Below are 19,343 nucleotides of genomic sequence, written 5' to 3'. Positions count from 1 at the left end.
AGCCAAGTGGTTTTCACCCACACCTTAATGTTGGTCAAAAGAGTGTTTCTTTTCTTAAATTTTTCCTAACATTAGCACACAAAATAATTGAAGGATAATGTTTCAAGTCTCAAAGAAAGTAAACTTATTGGGACATCTCTTTACCCTGAGTGAGATCTTATGTTGTTCTTTGAAAAATCTGTGACTGGAAAGTTTTGTTAATGCCAGTGACAAGCAGCTAATGGCACAACATCTGCTTTGATTTTCTCTGACACACCCTTGAGCTTTCCATCCTCACTTCTCTGTGGTGGCCTCACCTTTGACTTTCTTTTGTCCTGTAACTGCCAGTTTTGATCAGCTAATGAGAGCGATAAGGAAAAAACAATTTAGCTCAGCCGAATGCCTCTTTTGACAAATAAGGAAACACAGTTTGTTCTTCTGGATTTCAGACTAAATTAACAACATTTAAAAAAAATCCTGTACACAGAAGTCATTTTTAATGCTTTTATTTAGCAAAAGTTCCAGGTGATTTTGAAATACATTGGACATTCCATTCACTGGGGATGAGAAGTTTTTCCAAAACATTTTCAATAGCCCTAAACTGATTTTGTCTATCAAAGCAAAAAAGGGGAAAATCCACCCCAAAAAAGTCTTTCTATGGTGGAGGTTACGTAGCTGGACTTCGTAGACATTCAAGAAACTCTCACACACACACATTTATGTAATTAGTTAGAAATATTCCATTTTTAAGATTAAATTTTACATAACACATTATGACTATGGGTTACTCGAATACCGTAGTTATTTCTACTTATTTTTAGCAAGAGAACTAGACTTCACATTACTTAATCCTGGCTTATAAATCTGACTTTGTAAAACTGTAGGATACACGTGTACTGTCTAGCCTTCTCTGCCCAAATTAAATGCCATCGCCTTTGAGTCCCAGTTATAAGATGCCTCTCCCTCCTCTGAACTCCACTGGGACTTACCTTCCGTCCTGCTTTTCCCCATACTTCCTAAATCAGAGTCTCTCATATCTATCAATAAATGTTTATGGAAGAAAAGGAGGAGGAGAAAAATAAATAAGCATTTTAGTTTAACAGAAAAAGTATCGGCTTTGAGTCAGACAAACCTAGTTTTGTATCTTATTTCATCTGTTTATTCACCATGTGATAGAGGACAGTTGATTTAATCTCTCTGAGTCTTAGTCTCCTCATCTATATAATGGAGAAAATAAAATCTCCCTCATAAGGTACCGTGAAGATTACATTAAATAAGATTTAAAGCATCTAGCACATAAGAAGTACCCAATAAAAGTTACTTCCCCTTCCGCATTCCAGCAAATCATTACTAGTTCAACCCTGCAGTGCACCTGATTGAACACAGGGCTTTTTCTAGGCTATGAGCTTTTTGAAGACACATCTTATTAATCTTTATATTTCCTAGAGAACCCAGGATAGTGAGTTGCATAGTCTGGAGGCACAGTAACTGTGTTTTGTATTAAACTGAGGGATAACGCCTATGTTATCACTCCTAAACTGTGGAACAATTGTCTGTGGACTTTGGCACTTGGGGCTCTTTTGGGAATACAGCTCCTCTTGTGAGCTATGTATGGCTCAGGCCACTCTGGCCTTGAGACAGCCCCCATGGTTTAAATTAGGATAACTACTTTCCTGAATTCTACGGCAACTGATCAGAACGCTGTTCCACTTCTTACTGTAAAAACTGCTGCAAAAAAATCGACCTTCCTCTGACAGAGACTGAACTTTGTGCTGGCAAAACCACAGGTTGTGTTGAAAAAGCACTGAGTCAAATAAACCAGGGTGATAAACTCCAGCTTGTCCCTCACCAGCCATGAGACCTTGGGCACGCTCCCTCTGCTTCCGGAGCCTCAGCTAAAACAAATAGAGGTAATAATGCTACTGAGGCTGTCACACAGGGCTGTGGGTAGAGAAGGAAGGCGAGTCCTTGGAACACATGTTAACAACCATGAAGCAGAATGCAAAAAAAAAAAAAAGTCTAGAAAGTCATCACTTTGGGTCATATGAGGCTCTTACTTTATCATAGCCTAGGCTCCCGCCCACACTTATTCCCTTCTTTGGTCAAATGACCAACTCTTTTACTTTATAATTCCATCTCAGTTCAGCAGAAAAGCTGAGCGTGTATGTACGTGTGTGTGTGTGTGTGCATGCGTGTGTTTGTGTGTGCATGGACACACACAGTGATGCCATCTACGTAACTCCCAACCTTTTCTTCCGCAAGCCAACTCACAACGCAACAAGCAAGGGCAGTCGTGCATTCACAGTACCGCAAGGCAGCCACCATGCTGCAGGGGCCGCGCCGCCTGCAGGCACAGAACTGCACCCATTCACTTTCTGTCTGATGCCAGAACCACACTGCACAGTCCAGCTGCTTGTGGACTTTTTTCTTGTGTGTCAATTACAGCTTCTTTTGTAAAATATTCCAAAAAAGATACAGCTCAACCAGAGCGTAACCAAAAGTCAATGCCAGACTAAAGAAGGCAGGTCAGGGGAGAAGCCGAGACTCGTCTTTCCAGTTGAGGAAGATTCTTGGTTTCTAGGTCATTTACAAGCGTCACTCCAGGCTTCGTCAGGAAACCGGGAGGGAGGGGAGGCAGATCCATCACCTACACATCGCATATAGAAGACCGGACCTTCCCAAATTTCTGATAGAAGTCTTCCTCTGCCCGGGCCAAGGCGTCTTCATCAATGTACACAGCCGGCCTTTTGGCCACGAGGAAGTACTGCACCTTCCTGCAATTCCAGCCCAGCACGTACTGGAGCCAGCCGCAGATGGCAGCGGTGGAGCGGCCCACCCCGGCGTTGCAGTGCACGTACACGGTGTGTCCGTTCTCAAGCAGCGCGTGGAGGAGACACACCGCCTGTGGCAGCATCTGGACGCGGCCTGGGATTGAGAGAGCACAGCACAGACCAGTGAGAAGTGAACCCCGTGTTGCCGCTAACAGTCACTCCTCCAGCGCACGGAGAAATCACAGTGTTTTGGCGGGAGAGGCGGGGATGTCGGAGCTTGCTTCACTCCTTTGTTTTGAAAGAAAAGGTGAGACAATACCAAAACCTGCTAGTTATAAAGTGGAAAGAGCAGCCAGAGGCAATAGGTCAGCTCTGAATCTTCACTTGATTTTCCTTTGAAGGACGTCTGCATCCGTGCAAATCTCCCTTCAAAGATAATTTCACTACCGCCTATCCTCAGAAGAATGGAGTTTTACATTCATCAGAATGGTCTGTACAGATTGGGCAGAGGTTTAAAGGATTTCAAAGAGAAGCTCACAGGTCCTGTCACCTGAATTTCCTTTAATCCAAAAGGATCTTCCAGGTAAATCCAAAACAGAGTCAGTCCATATTGGTTAAAGGAGTCAATCTGACTCTTTCAACATAGGCTAATTTTAATTTGTCCAATGAAATGGCTAACTTATTAACTGATACATGTGGGATAGCCAGTCATTCATGCATTCCCTCACGATGCAGTGTGTATTAAAACGGATTCAGGGCTTCCCTGGTGGCGCAGTGGTTGAGAGTCCGCCTGCCGATGCAGGGGACACGGGTTCGTGCCCCGGTCTGGGAGGATCCCACATGCCACGGAGCGGCTGGGCCCATGAGCCATGGCCGCTGAGCCTGCGCGTCCAGAGCCTGTGCTCCACAACGGGAGAGGCCACAACAGTGAGAGGCCCGCGTACCGTAAATAAAACCAAACCAAACAAACAAAAAAACTGATTCAATTTCTCCTTTACTGTGCAATTATGATTATAGGTGTTGCTGCTCTATGGCTACTATTTTGATGATTAGAGGATCCAATGTCTTCCCCTCGTCACACTGAGACAGGATATACAATGCTCTGCTGAGGCTCGTTGGACTCAGGCCCTTTTCATCATCCTAGGGACAGAGAGCCCCCTAAAACCAGCAAACTCCTGGATGCCTGGAGTTTCTTCTGCTCACAGATTCTCAGAGCAAAATGAATTTAGTGGATTATTTTGGAGAGTGGAGGATGGTCATTATAAATTGCTTCAAGAAGCGATTAAAGAGGGAAACTATACAGAGTCCTGGATGAAAACTCTGTGTTATGACCTCACATTGTCCAGCTGCTCTAGTCCTCAACCACATGGAGACACCACAGTCCTGGGGCGATCTTCCGAGGGCCACAGAGAATGCCCTGTCCAGCCCTCACATTGCCATCCCGTTGGATGACGGCAGAGGTGGGAAAAACCCCTCCCTCAAATGGTTTCATGAGGCCTGGAATTCTCCCATGAGAGCTGCTCAAGTAAGTTTAGACTTTCCTTAGATGTCCTTTTTTAAAATGCCTTGTAGGGACCAACACAACACATTGCAATCAGGCATCACCACCTTAGAAGGAGAAAGTTACCAAAATCCCATTGTGGCCTGAAGTCACCTCCCTGCTGGGGCAGCGGGTGGGAGGGGGCTAGCACTTAGCTTCAGGCTCAGCCTGCTCTGGGATCAGAGCAGGAGATCGATATGGAAGCCAGATAATATTCTAGTGTCTCCTGGTGCTCTGTTGCTGCCTCTGACTAAGGGATCTGAAAGCCCCACGCGGCAGTTTAGAGATGCTTTTAACAGGAATGCTTGAGGCAGAGCACACTTTGAAGTTCCTGAAGCTCCATCTCTTGCCAGTACCTGTTGCCACACTTTCATGTTCCCTGCCTTGTCCTTGAAGGCATCTGAATTGGAGACACACCAGCTCCAAGCCTTGATTGATTTCTCAGAGTCCAAACTGAGCCATAAACTTTAATTGATCTATGCTTCTGCGCTTGGTTGCAGGGTGATCTGAGGTTAGAGCTAGGTGGACCTGCCATTCAGTGTTACCCATGGCCCTCTCCTAGAGGCAGTAAGTATCTCCAGAGATGTAACAAGGCAGAAGACACCATATGTACCAGAGAGGTGTCTCGCTGTATGTCTCAGGGAAAGGACTGTTTATTTGGTCCACCATTTGAGTTGAGGGATCAGAGGCGGCAAAACCTCCAAGGTCTGTTTGAGGGGCCCTGCTGATAAGGGTGAGTTCTGTTCAAGGGCACAGCTTTTGTTCCGCTGAGGGCATGTTAGAGGTTTACTTTAAGTGATGTTGTCCAGGAAGGGAACTACCAGTGACGGATCTGGGAAGCTTGGGTCACTCCTGCTTCTGCCACAGCTGGCATCACTTTTCAAGTTCCCTGTTACGGCTGCCTCTCCAGTTACCATGTTCATTGCCAGGAAATAAACATAAACATTTTTAATACGGGTTTTCATCAAATGCCAAATACACAAGTAAACCACAGTGGACATTTGCAGAAGGAGCTGCTGCAGAGTCCCAGAGTCAATGCTCAGCTCTTGCAGCATCCGTGGAGCCAGGCTGCCCCGGCCACGTCTATATGGACCCATCAGGATCCCTTCCGCTGACCTTCACTCTGGCCAGAGGTTCCCCAAGGAAGGGTCTGCACCAAATGGCCGAAACGACCTAGTATCTCCCCCTCTCCTTTTTATCTGTAAAAGATTCTTCAACAGGTATGTACACAGCTTAGAAGTTGAAAAGGGATTTGTGTTAGTTTAAGGTTCAGTGAGCTCAGACACATAATCCTGGAATGTAATTGTCAGCTGCCACGTGGAAACTCCAGCAGGCTCCCAGTTTAAACACAGGTCTCACCCACCAGTGGTCTTCTCCTAGAATCACTCGGCCGTCCCACTTAAGAACTGTCAAACAATTATTTAAATAACATAAAGAATGAATAAAGAATAAAAAGGAGCACCGGAGAAGCAGTCAGTCTAGGGGGCCCACCCCTCTCAGCCTGGCTTCAGCTGGAGCCCTCCTTTACTTTGACCCTGTTTTGATTGATGACAGCTAACACGTACTGAGCCTTTTCTACCTGCCAAGCGCTGATCTAAGCACTCTGTGTGCAATAGCTCCTTTATGGCTACCTCTCAACAGCTATGAGGTTGGTACTTTTATTATCCTCAGTTATATCTGAGATTTGCCCAAGGTTATTCCCTAATGGCCACCTCCAACCCAGCCATCCAGATTCTAAAGCCTCTGGTTTTAGCCTCTGTACTACTGTCCTTCCCTAACCTACCTGGTCAGTGGCACTTGCTAGCCACTATGCTGTCAATCTGAATTTTCAGTCAGTCCCTGCCCCCCCACTTACTTGGTCATGCTGCGGCTCTCACTCCTGTGGGACAGTAACACCCTCCGTGGGATTCAGCACCTCTGCCCCTACCCTAGAGGGGCCATCTGTGCCCTACAGGCGCACGTCCTTCTGCTTGAAAACCCATCCTAGGGAGGCTGAGCTAATACGTAACCCACCAAGGAATCACAAGACGGTCCCCAGGGTCAGGGCTCACACAGTAAAGCCAGCGTCAACCAGATCCCCTAATTTTTATGTTTCATATATTTAGGCTCCATATAGAATTTAATTTGATAAAATGTTTCCATTTTTAAAAACAATAACACCCCAAGGCAAAAGAGAACCACTGATTTTTTAATGTGAAATATTCCAAATTTTAAGTGTTGGCAACTAAGTTGAAAATTTTAAAGCCTGTGCAGGTCCAACAAAACACTCTACCATCTGTGATTCTTACTTTGGAATTTAAAACAGGCCTTGACTCTCCACAGATGCTCAATAAACACTCATTAAATACATGAATTAAAACAATGTAAAAAAATCCCATTAATACCGATTTGATCTGAGACAGTCCGAGACCCCTCTTATCTAAATTTCTGGTCCACATCTCCTCCAGGCTAATCCAACTCTGGAATGATTAATAGCTACCTGAAAACATGCAATGAGCAAGCAAGCACAGGTGAGAAAGGGGACAAGGGCATGGTGGGGCAGCCTGAGGCATGAGGGGGCCTGAAATAAGTGGGAGTGGGGAGTCCCTAAAGATATCTGAGGTTGACCTAAGTCTGACCCTGAAAGAAATCATCCCTGGCACAACTTTCAGCCTTCCAACACACACACACACGTCTTTCCTTTCTTAATCCAGAGGCAGATTTATGGCTGAATATATTACTATTTTATTTGAGCATATCTTCTTTTCCTTAATATTGATAAGGTCTATGTTATCTGTAACGCCCTTTGGTAGAAACTGAAGAACTTGGCACTAATATTATAGTCCCAACTTTGGAATTTTGAAAGCACTTTCATATCAATTATTTTATTCTATTGTTATAACCGTGTAAGTCTGCAATTATTCTTCCCCATTTTCCAAGTGCAGGAACAAGCCTGCCCGTATCACACGATGGGTATCACACGATGGTGATAAGGCTCAAGCCCGGGCGGTGAGGCTCCAAGGCCAGTGTCTCCGCCTCACGGCAGCACTGAATTTAGCGCTGAGTCAGAGAAAGAACTAAGACTGTGACCACAGATGGGTGGCTCTGGGGAGCATGTTAACCCTTTTGGGAGACAAGGGTAAACCACTTGTTATAAACCGCACTGCGCTTACAGAGGTCAAAACCCAATCTGAGTACTTCCCGTGTGAAGGAAAACTGACTTTTAATGAACAGATTTTATGTTTTCAGGTGAGTGCTAGATTTGGGAGCTTTTTGTTCCTCAGGTGAAAGACACAAATCAAAATAAAATAAAATAAAAAGAAAAGAAAAGAAAAAACCTAAACAGCCCCAGTCCCACTGCATAGGACAAAAAGTACAAGAGAAAGAATCGATGGCACAGTTGACTGTACCAGGTCTGTGACAACCAGTGGTGACAGTCAGGCCTAACAGACTGTCTTCTTTCTCAGACTTTATCTGACAGCATTATGCTGTGGCTCAAAACACTTCCAGATGGATTTTTCTCTAGAGTTCTAAAAATATTCCTCTGAATTAATCTGTGTGTTCATGGTGCTAATGCTGTGAGCCACAGAGATTGATCCATTGGTCAGAAGTTCCTCGGCGACTCAGGAATGTTGTTAACTCTTTGATTACTCCCCCAGGTTATGCTGAACCAAGAAACCCTTTATTTAGTCTTGGGGTTTGGCCTTTTTCAAGTGGGAGCTTTCATTTTGCTGCCATTTCATGTTTCCAAAGCGCCTCAGGGTGGAAGACGCTCCGTTGTATGACTGGGTCCTGGTGACTCTATAACCCCCCCACCCCCCCACCCCACCCCCGACAAAGGTTTTAATACCATTACAGTGGGTCTTTGGAGGTAGAATTTTCCATCAGGCTTCTGTATATTCCCAAACTATCAAGCAAATTGCCTATCAGTCAGCAGGGTTTTGGAGAATCAGTGCATGGGGTGGAGCAGGCTATATTCATCTCAGCTTCTCTGAGCCTCGTCTCACATCCTACTCCAACAGGATAACAATGCTCTAAGATGACAACCAAAGAAGCCAAAATCAAAACACTCCCAAGAAGCTACAGGCACACTGTCCTAACGACCTTCTCCATTTTGAAACCAGAGAAACAAACTGGACAGGGCAAATATGACCTAGATTCGACCAGGGCTCTTCTGTGCAAATAAGGTGGTTTTTTTTTTTTTTTAATTCCTTGAAAAAAGACAGAGCTCTTGCAGCTGAATCAAGCTCCTTTGGATCGGCATTAATTACCAAGAAGAGTAACCAAACTATCTCCTCCTTCAGGAAGAAAAATTATACATCCCCAGTGACAGTTCAGTTCAGACAGACCCACAAAGGGGTCTAGCCCGGACAGGAGGACCATAAAGATTCATTAAGAGCCAAGATGGCCAAGGTCCTGGGACACTCTGGGGTGACAAGCTACCTCCCTGGAAACTCGTGACTTTGTCTAACTCCAGCTGACGATGTACGTGACAGACTGAAAGTGCGGGTGGTGGTCTGCAGAAAGTGCATGAAGAGTCCACGTGAGCATGTAGAGAAGCTTCATCATATGGTGTCAGGAGCAATGTTCTGAGCCTGACTGCCTGGGTTGAAATCCAGGCTGTGTCTCTGCTATGTGACATAGGCCAGGTTACTTAACTTTTTTGTACCTCATTCTCTTCCTCTGCAAAATGCAGATAACTGCAACATCTGCCTGGACTCTTGTCTTGAGAATTAAATGAGTTAATGTATGAAATTACTGAGAAGAGTGTTTGATACATAATGTACTTTGCGGGGAAGAGGGCTGATGATAGAGACGCTTCCTCCCTGGCCATCACTGTCTTCCTTCTTTCCCCCAGAATAGCAGTTCACCAAACTCCCTCAGCCTGCACCAGTCCATAGCTCTCTGCTGCCCCCTGCTGACATCTGGTTGATATGATTCGTGTAACTTGTTCTCTTGGCTCCACTCCTCTCTACAAACAAAAACCCTCCTCCACAGCCAGGCTGAAATACAGATCGTTCCTCTAAAATACCATGCCTCTGGGCCTTGGTTGTTTCTTCCACCTGGCATGCTCTTTCTCCCTCTACCTGGACCTGCCACGCCCACCTCAAATCCCAGGATACTCATGTAGCCTCCCTGCGCTCTGCCGTAAAAGAGCTCCTCCCACGCTATAACCCTCCTAGTGCGCAGGGCTCATCTCTCTCATCACATTCTTCTTTCTACTATAATTAGTTTTGAACTTGCCTTACTGCCTCTTACCATGAGATCAAAAGTGTGCCTTGGGCTTCCTTGGTGGCGCAGTGGTTAAGAATACGCCTGCCACTGCAGGAGACAAGGGTTTGAGCCCTGGTCCGGGAAGATCCCACATGCCGCGGAGCAGCTAAGCCCATGAGCCACAACTACTGAGCCCACGTGCCACAACTATTGAAGCCCGGGCGCCTAGAGCCCGTGCTCTGCAACAAGAGAAGCCACCGCGATGAGAAGCCCGCGTGCCGCAACAAAGAGTAGCCCCCGCTTGCCGTAACTAGAGAAAGCCCGTGTGCAGCAACGAAGACCCAACACAGCCAAAAAAAAAAAAAAAAAAAGTGTGCCTATTTATCTCTGTTTCCCTGGCAGCAGCCATGTCACACCCTACTTCCCTCTTCACAAAGACATGCTCAGCCAGTGTCTGTGCAGTAAATGAAGCGTCACTATTGCCACCCTGCCCCGAGCTGCGTTCTCTCTCTTTATCTCTCACCTTACCTACAGCAGTCGTCTCCTAACTGGCGTCCCCAGATCAGCTGGGGCCCACTCCGACATTCTCTACACTGCAAATGAAGGGCACTTTTAGAGGGGGAAAAAAAAAGTTAACTTGACATCTCCCAGCCTCCCACCCTTTCAACTGCTTCTCACTGCTTTAGGATAGCATCTAAAGTTTTTATTGTGCCCCAAATCCTGCAAGACTCTGTTCCCTCCTTCCCAGCCCTGCAGCCAAACTGGCCTTCTTTCAGTTCCTCCAACACTCTGTGCTCTCCTGCAACGGGGATTCTTCCCAAGCTGCTCCCTCTGCCTGGAAGCCTCTTTCCCACCTCACCCGTGCCAACTCCCGCTTCAGATCTCAGCTCAAACACACCCGAGAAAACCTTCTCTGGCCCTTCTTCCTAGGTCTGATTTGCCTGCCTAGGCTCTCACAGCAATATCTATGTATCTTTCTAACCAAAAACTCATCATAGCTTTACAACTCTATTTGTAGTCATTTGATTAACGCCTGTCTGCCCTATAGAACTAGAAGTTCCATGAGGACAGGAGTTGTGCCTGCTTTTCCTCACTGTTGTATTCCCAGCCACCAGCCTAGAGCCCCACACATAGCTGATACACAGTCAATACATGTTTAATGAATAAATAAATTGAAGGACCCATGTTAAACAGAATCTAAGCCAAGGTGTCAAAAGATATACATATTAAATATATTAAACCAAAAACCTTATATCTATTCCATATCTGTCACTCACGTTTAAGTCATTCAATTATAGACAGCAAGGTAGGTAGGTAGATAGGCAGACAGATAGACAGACAGGCGAAAAACCAGCAAGGGCTTCTTTGAAACACATTCAACGAGGAGCCAGAAAGCTCCTTCTCATGCTTACCTTCAGTGCTCATATCCGGTGTCGGCATCCAGATGTAGGCCAGGCCTTCTTCCTTATACAGCTTAATCATAGTGTCAGGAGTCATGGGTTCTGGGTAGCGGTTACAGCCTGAGGAATTCTGTACAATATCCCATTCTGTCTGGAAGTTCATTACAGCCGTAATCCCCAGTTCATGCTTCAGTTTGATGGTTACATGTTCCACTTGGCGAGGGCAGCTACCCAGCCAGATATTTGGTAGAATTCTAATAAGAACACATGGAGTCAACTATTACTATTGTTGGTGTTATAGGAGCTGCATAAAACATGTAGTGTTAAAAGGCAATTAACCTTTAAAGCTGGAACAGGAAAAGCTGTATTAAGAATATGAGAACCAATATTATTAGCAAAAGACTGAAATACTGGTGGCGGTGTTTTGGGGGAAACAAATGATTCAATTAACTAGAACGCCAGGAAATAAGCATTAGCAAACCAAATCTAGCAATATATTAAAGTACGTCCACCAAGTTATACCTATTCCAGGAATGTATATGTGGTTCAATATTAGGAAACCCATCAACATATTTCAAATACTAACAAATTAAATGTAAAACACCTATGATTAATTCTGGAAAATATGTGCTAAAATTCAGCATTCATTCCTGTTTAAAACTCTATACAAAAATTTTGAATAGCATGAGATTAACAGAAACTAATAATCAACAATCTTCTTTTAAATAAAATTAAAGTAAAGATGATTTCCATTAGTAACAACATTGTATGATTCACCTAATGCTACAATGTAAGAAATGTAACTCTGAAAAAGAGATTAAACTACAAAAGCTATGAAAAATATTAAAAGTATTAAGATATCTGGATGAAGAAAAATATAAAAAATCAAGCAACCATTCTCTGTACTATCATAGCCAGGTAGAAATAGAATAGGAGGACCAGGGAAAATTTCATTCAAAAATAACAACAAGGGCTTCCCTGGTAGTGCAGTGGTTGAGAGTCCGCCTGCCAATGCAGGCGACATGGGTTCGTGCCCCGGTCCGGAGGATCCCACATGCTGCGGAGCGGCTGGGCCCGTGAGCCATGGCCACTGAGCCTGCGCGTCCGGAGCCTGTGCTCCGCAACGGGAGAGGCCACAACAGTGAGAGGCCTGCGTACCGCAAAAACAAAACAAAAAACAAAACAAACAAACAAACAAAAAACAAAATTGTAAAACATCTAGGAATACCTTTAACGAGAAAGCACTATAAAATTTTATTAGAGGACATTACGAAAACAACAACGAATAAATAGAGAGACATACTGTGATATTGTGATTTATAGTAAGAAATATATATTTGCTCTTCATAACCATTTCCGGCACAGAGCTCCTAAAACCATTGAAATTTCCTAAGTGATGAGAGCTGTAACGTTGTCTTTTGTTAATGAGGTAACTTTTGGAATACACCCAAGCATGGAGGCTGGTTGCCAGGGGGTACCAACCTTGTGATTAGAGAGTTGGAATTTTCATCCCACCCCCTGACCTCCTGGGAGGGAAGAGGGGCTGGAGGTTGAATCAGTCACCTTTGGCCAATGATTTTATTACCCATGCCTATGAAATGAAGCCTCCATAAAAACCCAAAAGAACAGGGTTTGCGGAGCCTCCAGGTTGGTGAACACATGGAACTGAGAGAGGGCCCTGCCCTTTTCCCCATGCTTCACCTAGGTGTCTCTTATATCTGACTGTCCCTGAGTTACATCCTTTTATAGTAAACTGGTGATCTAGGAAGTAAAATGTTTATCTGAGTTCTGTGAGCTGCTCTAGAAAATTAATGAAACTCGAGTCTAAGGAGAGGTATGGGGAATCTCCAATCCGTAGCCAGTCAGAAACACGGGTAACAACCTGGGTTTGCGACTGGCTTCTGAAGGCAGGTTGGGGGCTGGGTCTTGTGTGACTGAACCCTTAACCTGTGGAATCTGATGCTGTCTGTAGGTAGGTAGTGTCAGAATTGCATTGAACTGCAGGACACCAAGCTGGTCTCTGGAGAATTGCTTGGATATGTGAGAACACTCCCTACCCCGTACATTGGAATTAGGTCCCAGAACCCAAAAGATATACCATGCTCTTTAGTTGCAAGACTTAAAATCCTAAAATGTAAGTATCTTAAAAATGTAAATATTTTCCAAATTAATATATAAATTGAACACATGTTATTATAATCTGTTGCATATGGTATATGTTGTCTTGTTCTGATTATTTCACATGAGTACATTCTCTCCAGAACTAATAGGTGAATAATCTGTTTCAAACCTTACTTGATTCATGTAACCTAGAACCTTACTAGGTTCATTACAGGGCGTTCAGACAATAGTCCTTAGATGACGGTGGCGGGCATCACGGATGCTCACCAGTGTTCCCAGGTATCCCCTTTCAAGCATGGAGGACTGAACTTCCTCTCCACCTCAAAGTTAGATATGGCCACATGACTTGCTTTTGTCGATAAAACGTAAGCTGAAGTGACCAGTGTGACTTCAGAGGGACATACTTAAGACCTTATGCGTGACCTTCCACTCCCTCTTTCCCTGCTGCGATGAGTATGAAGGAACATGTGGAGCTGAGCTTCTAGGAGCTGAAGTCACCTGGATGGTAACCTAACTCAGGGAGGACAGCAGCCCGGAGAGCTAACAGCTCATTGTGTTAAGCCAATTCTGGCATTGTTTGTTACCACAGCCTAACTTGACTTGTTCTGACTAATATAAAGCCTAAATAAGCTAATTGCTTAAAGTCTCTAATAGGCAGGGAAGAAACAGAGCAGAGGGACTACGCTTTTATTTAGTTACTTTCATTTTAAGTTTAGAGCAGTCATTCTCAATTGGGAACAGTTTTGCTTCCCGAAGGATATCTGACAGTGATTATGGAGACATTTTTGATTGTCACACTGGGTGGTGCTACTGACGTCTAGTAGATTGAGACCAGAGATGTTGCTAAGCATCCTGCAATGCACTGGACAGCCCCACAACAAAGAATTATCTTCTCCAAAATGTCAATAAAGTGGAGATTAGGAAACCTTCATTTAGGGGAATAAAAGTGGACTAGAACTCTTTACTTTTTGTAGGAAGAAAAGGAATGTGGAGCTGGAGTAAGACCAACATACCTGACACAGAGTTTGTGGCTCATCAGCTACAATATTCTGATGATAATATGATTCCATGTCATATTTGGAAATATGTAAGTATGCATGTATGTGTGTATATGAAGAGAGATACAGAGAATGAAGCAAAAGCCTAATATTAGATAGCTGAACAGCAGGATAACATGTTAAGTGTGGCATAATGGAAAGGGCACTAAACACAAGCTAGAAAAACTAGGTTCAAATACCAATTTTAGCACAGTATTTTTAAAAGCACTTGGTAATAACTGTCTGACCTTAGGCCAACCTACTTATCATCTCTGAGCCTTTGGTGTGCTCATCTTTAAAATGGATCTCAAAATAACTAATTCACAGGAATTTTGTAAGGAGTAAATACAATTAAGTAATGTATTTGAACAAGTCTGACACTAGTGGATACACAATAAATACCAGTGGAGTTTATGTCTAGTTATTATAATTTACCTATTTTAGAAATTTATTTGATATTGAAATGACTATTTATATAATTTTTCATTGTCCTATATATCCTTCGTTTGAATGCGGCAGAGCATAGACTATTCACCCTATTTTATAATATGAAATCCATCTAGTTATTCTCCTTTGGTTGTTGTTGTTGTCACTGTGGATGTTAACATTAAGAAGCCAACTGACTAATCCTCAAATGTGGGTATTATTCATCCTCAATGAAAATATCTTACAAGAGCAAGCATCATCTTTCTAAAGCTTGAACCCTACTTACTCTCCAAGAGAGGATAAACCAATTTTTATTGCCGCTTGGGTTCTAAGTATAATAGGTTACTAGGAATTTCCTTGTGGATATTGAGGATTATTATGGAAGCAATAAAAGGATACAATTTCAAACAAAGAGAAACCCAGGTGCTGTGAAGAAGGGCACAGGATCCAAAGTTTTTTTTAAAACTTTATTTCTGACTCCAAAGAATTCTCAGACACCCCATTGGGCCCAGTGAACTGAGAGAAAGACCACCAGCAGGGACACATTTAGAGTATCCCAGAGCTACGCTTGGCCAGGACACTGTTAGCTGAGTATTTGGTCTTTGCAGGAATGGAAACTTCACATCCCCTGGGTCGTTGCCCCTACACTCTGGCTGTTCAGTGAGAGTAGGAACCTTCCCCTGTGTAGATGTTCCATCCTTCCTTCCATTATTCCATAAAGATTCCTCCTGCAGCAACCTGCTGGATGCCTAGTAGGTAATAGTGTTGGGCTGCTTTACCTATACTTTGGGGTTTAACTGAGCGTAGTTGAGAACACTCAGCTGGAAGAAGAAGGAAGTGGACACCTCAGTTATACAACCTTCTGAACAACAGTGTACTTTTACTGTCCAAATCTTGAAGTGGACTGGTTACATATTAGAATGAATATTCATGACAGGTAAGCTAAATTCCAAATGTTATCCAGAGTTCTCTTGAGTACTGTACTCTTTGAGTGGGAGCACTTAGTATTCAACTAGTAAATAAATGCCAAAACAAAGTGGCTGGCATGCAAGATTTGCATATATACCAAAGAGTAGCTCATAGAGAGATATAAAGGGTAAATCAGGACATTTGACCCTATAAAATAAGAAATCGGAATCCAAAACCAGACTCAATATATAGATCACATTGTGTTGCTAAATAAAAAGGTGTTATTTTATCATCTCATTCAGCCCTGGCCTTCAAATGCATTTAAACTAGCCAGTAACCTTAAGAAACTCAGAACAAATCAAAGATAAATAGGCCCAGAGTTGGTACCCTAACATATATATTTCCCACATCAAGTTTCTAATGGAAATAAGCCCTTGAAATACACACCCACACATACTCACACACAAATAACACCAGTTTCTATACCAGATACTTCCAACTTTCACTTAACATAATTAATTCTTCCTCTAACAATGCTAGAAGTCAGAGTACATATTCAAGAAATTAATATAAAATAATTCCTGATTTTTTTAGAGTAAGATGTTCTGAAACTAGGAGGCGGACAACTAAAGATAAATTCTGAAAACAAGCAGTGTAGTGAAGGATAGAGAATTGAAGTTGTAAAGTAAATTATACTGAACCATTACATGGGATATAGAGACAAAATACTGGACTTGTTGGAAACACACAGATCAATAGATTCTACTTAGACAGCTAAAGTGCCCTTTATATGCATCCTATTTCAGTTTGTTGTCTCTAATAGTAGGTGACACATTTCTAGTTACACGATACACTACAGTAATAAGATGCATGATGTCCTTTCTAAACAGTAATTAAACTTTTACTTCATTCAAAAGAGAATGATTTGACACCATTAAAAATCAACTTTTACTGATCTCATCTTAGTTTTAATCTTCTTTTGGTGTCAATGATACTTTAAATGATTTTTTAAATCAGGATTTTTTTGTAAAGGTGAGAAGAAATTTGTTGAAATATAAGATTTAGGGAATAAAAAATCTTCTGTAAAGGTAGTTTTAATGCAAGACATACCAAACTTCAAAGATACAATAACAGAATAAAAAGCAGAGCTTAGGGCTTCCCTGGTGGCGCAGTGGTTGAAAGTCCGCCTCCCGATGCAGGGGACATGGGTTCGTGCCCCGGTCCGGGAAGATTGCACATGCCGCAGAGCGGCTGGGCCCATGAGCCATGGCCACTGAGCCTGCACATCCGGAGCCTGTGCTCCACAACGGGAGAGGCCACAACAGTGAGAGGCCTGCGTACCGCAAAAAAAAAAAAAAAAAAAAAAAAAAAGCAGAGCTTAAAATTATATTGTAAATGACATCATAAAACTTCCAGAGAACTATTTTATGAATAACTCACTATCAATCATGAATTACAGCAGAGATTTCTCGCAGCTCCACTATAGATTATTTGGAAAGGTCAAAGAGAAACCACTGTACCAAATGGGCATTGCCACTCAGTCAATGCAGAAGAGAAGTTCCCAGATCTGGCTTTGCATTCAAGTCACATGCAGTGCTTTTATAAAAACTTCTATTACCAGGATCTACCCCAGAGATACTCATAAAGTGGCTCTAAAGGGGGGCCTCAGATTCTGTGAATTGATTCTTACTTTATTTTTTTAGAAATTAACCATATTACATATATTACATATGTAGCTAGATTCCAGAACCACTAGCCTAGCAGATCCCAATAAACATCCAGGAGGAGCTGAGTATATAGATCTCAATACCTTTTAGTAGCGGTGAAAAATATGGAGATGAGAGGATGTGGACTTGCTCAGCTCTACACATGGACATACAAAGTGAAGCCCTTACTTTCTCCAAAAATAGTTTCAAGACTGCAACTGATTCCTAGACAGAGAGTGAGGAATGGGAAACTCTGTTATAAGAGAGTAGTTGTGAGAACATGTGTCCTTATGTTTAATGCATATTATCTTCCAAAACATCAAAACTAAATCTCTTTCTGAGTCATGCCAAATACTTAACACAGTTATATCCACTAAGAATGTATTATTGTAGAAAAAAAATTATTCACTTGGGTTTTGACTATTGCCACTATGATTCAACAAGATTGAATTTAAATAAAATCCATCCTAGTCATATCACAACTTGGCTAAAGGCCAGGGGAAAGAAATAGATGGCTGACATTCTGGAAACTTACTTTCCTGGATTGCAAATCAAAATCAGGTTCATTCATTTGAGTGAATCTGGATTTGTGGTTCTGGGTAATCACATCGCAATACTACACCAATTGCTTCATTTGTCAGGCTAGGACCTACGGTACAACAGCTACTGAAGCATATGAATCAGAACTCACTTGCTCCATCTCAGCTGTCAGTCAAAGGAGGCCTCACTGGCAGTAATGAGTACATCAAGCAGAATGAGCACCCAAGCACTTTTCAAAAACATCACAGGGTACGGACAGGAGGAGGGAGCGTGGAAAAGACAAGAGATATCAGGAAAGGAGACAGCTGAATAGACTCCACATCGCAGGTTCCATCCTTAATGGCCACAAGAAATGGCAGAATAACCTTTTCCTGAAGGTGAAAATTAGCATTATTTTTTGTCCACAGGAAAAAAATTAGGAAAACCACAGGAATGGTGGGATCAATGTATGAACATAGGCTTTTGTTTATTTCTTATCACACCAAGAGACCACAACTCTTGAATCGTAGCACCCTCTTCTTAGCCGTACAAACACAGCACCATTTCAAAGACAGAGAAAATGGATTTTGCTGAGGTCCTTCACAAAATCCAGCTAAGAATTCAGGAACAAAAAGAGATTAGCACATTTCTTAAGATGGATAATTGTGCTGCATTTTACCTTATTTATTATTTTGTGGGCAATTCGATGTGCAATTAAAATGTGATCTGGCTTTTAAATAATAGGTGAAGAAAATAAGTCTATTAGTGCCGTAATTTAGATCTCATTAGGGAGAAAACAAGAGAAACATTAAAATCAACCTCTAGTAAGCTCCAAGCTTCATTAGCACATATAGCTCCTTCCGCTGAAAATGTGTTCTCTGGTGTCAGGTGTTAAGTTATTAATGCCAAATTTCTACCCCAAAAGGGTGCTTATAACAGACTCCAGTTAAGGCTGAATAACTGCTCAAAGACAAATTCCAATTTAAAGAATGATGCTAATTAACTTCCTCAATAAAAAAGTTTTTGTATATTTTTTTAAAGATTTATTTATTTTTTTGGCTGCATCAGGTCTTAGTTGCAAGCATGCGGGATCTTTCATTGTGGCATGCAGGCTCTTCATTGTGGCGTGTGGGCTTCTCTCTAGCTGTGGCGTCTGGGTTTTCTCTCTCTAATTGTGATGCATGGGTTCCAGAGCGCGTGGGCTCTGTAGTTTGCAGCACGCGGGCTCGCTAGTCGAGGTGTGCGAGCTCAGTAGTTGTTGGCATGCGGGCTTAGTTGACCCGCGGCATGTGGGATATTAGTCCCCAGACCAGGGATCAAACCTGCGTCCCCTGCATTATAAGGCGGATTCTTTACCACTGGTCCACCAGGGAAGTCCCAATTAAAAAGTTTTATTATAGTTTGCTTATAGGTCATAGACTATAGTCTATATAGAGCATATGTGAATTTTTATAAGTGCAGTTAGTTTCTTAGATTTTTTGGATGTGCTGTGTAGTTTTTGGCCACATAAAGCAAATATTTTTGACATGTTCTTTTATTTTCTATATTATAAAATGCCATTTAAGTAAATTAATTATGAAGGTCTGTTATGGGTTGAATTGCATTTCCCCAAAATTCCTGTGTTGAAGTCCTAATCCCTTAAAATGTAACTTTATTCAGAGAAGGTTCTCTACAGAGATAACCAAGTTAAAATGAAGCCACTAGTGTAGGCTAATTCAATAGGAATGGTGTCCTTATAAGAA

At 42.6% G+C, this 19,343-nt stretch overlaps 1 protein-coding gene and 1 long non-coding RNA gene across 5 annotated transcripts in view; one reads left to right on the top strand and one right to left on the bottom strand.

The window, feature by feature from the left end:
- Positions 1–469: 469 nt before the first annotated feature.
- Positions 470–19,343, bottom strand: part of EPM2A (EPM2A glucan phosphatase, laforin) — a 105,354-nt gene continuing 86,480 nt past the window's right edge. For 3 of the 4 annotated variants that reach the window (XM_060167632.1, XM_060167636.1, XM_060167635.1), the window contains exons 3-4: positions 10,896–11,137; positions 470–2,904 (exon numbers count right to left, since the gene is read on the bottom strand). In XM_060167632.1, coding sequence (XP_060023615.1) covers positions 2,627–2,904; positions 10,896–11,137 — 520 coding nt within the window. In that variant the 3' untranslated portion in view covers positions 470–2,626. Of the gene's footprint in view, positions 2,905–5,546; positions 5,697–10,895; positions 11,138–19,343 lie in introns of those variants that run through there. The other variant, XM_060167634.1, reaches the window with a different exon arrangement.
- On the top strand, positions 7,286–8,772 carry LOC132530423 (uncharacterized). The gene is made up of 3 exons (XR_009543799.1): positions 7,286–7,518; positions 8,292–8,456; positions 8,574–8,772. It is a non-coding gene; the product is annotated as an uncharacterized LOC132530423 (long non-coding RNA).

The sequence above is a fragment of the Lagenorhynchus albirostris genome, chromosome 12 (genome assembly GCF_949774975.1).
Source record: "Lagenorhynchus albirostris chromosome 12, mLagAlb1.1, whole genome shotgun sequence".
Classification (NCBI taxonomy): domain Eukaryota; kingdom Metazoa; phylum Chordata; class Mammalia; order Artiodactyla; family Delphinidae; genus Lagenorhynchus; species Lagenorhynchus albirostris.
Note: the sequence above shows the minus strand (reverse complement) of the source record. Positions and strands in the feature narration are given on the sequence as shown.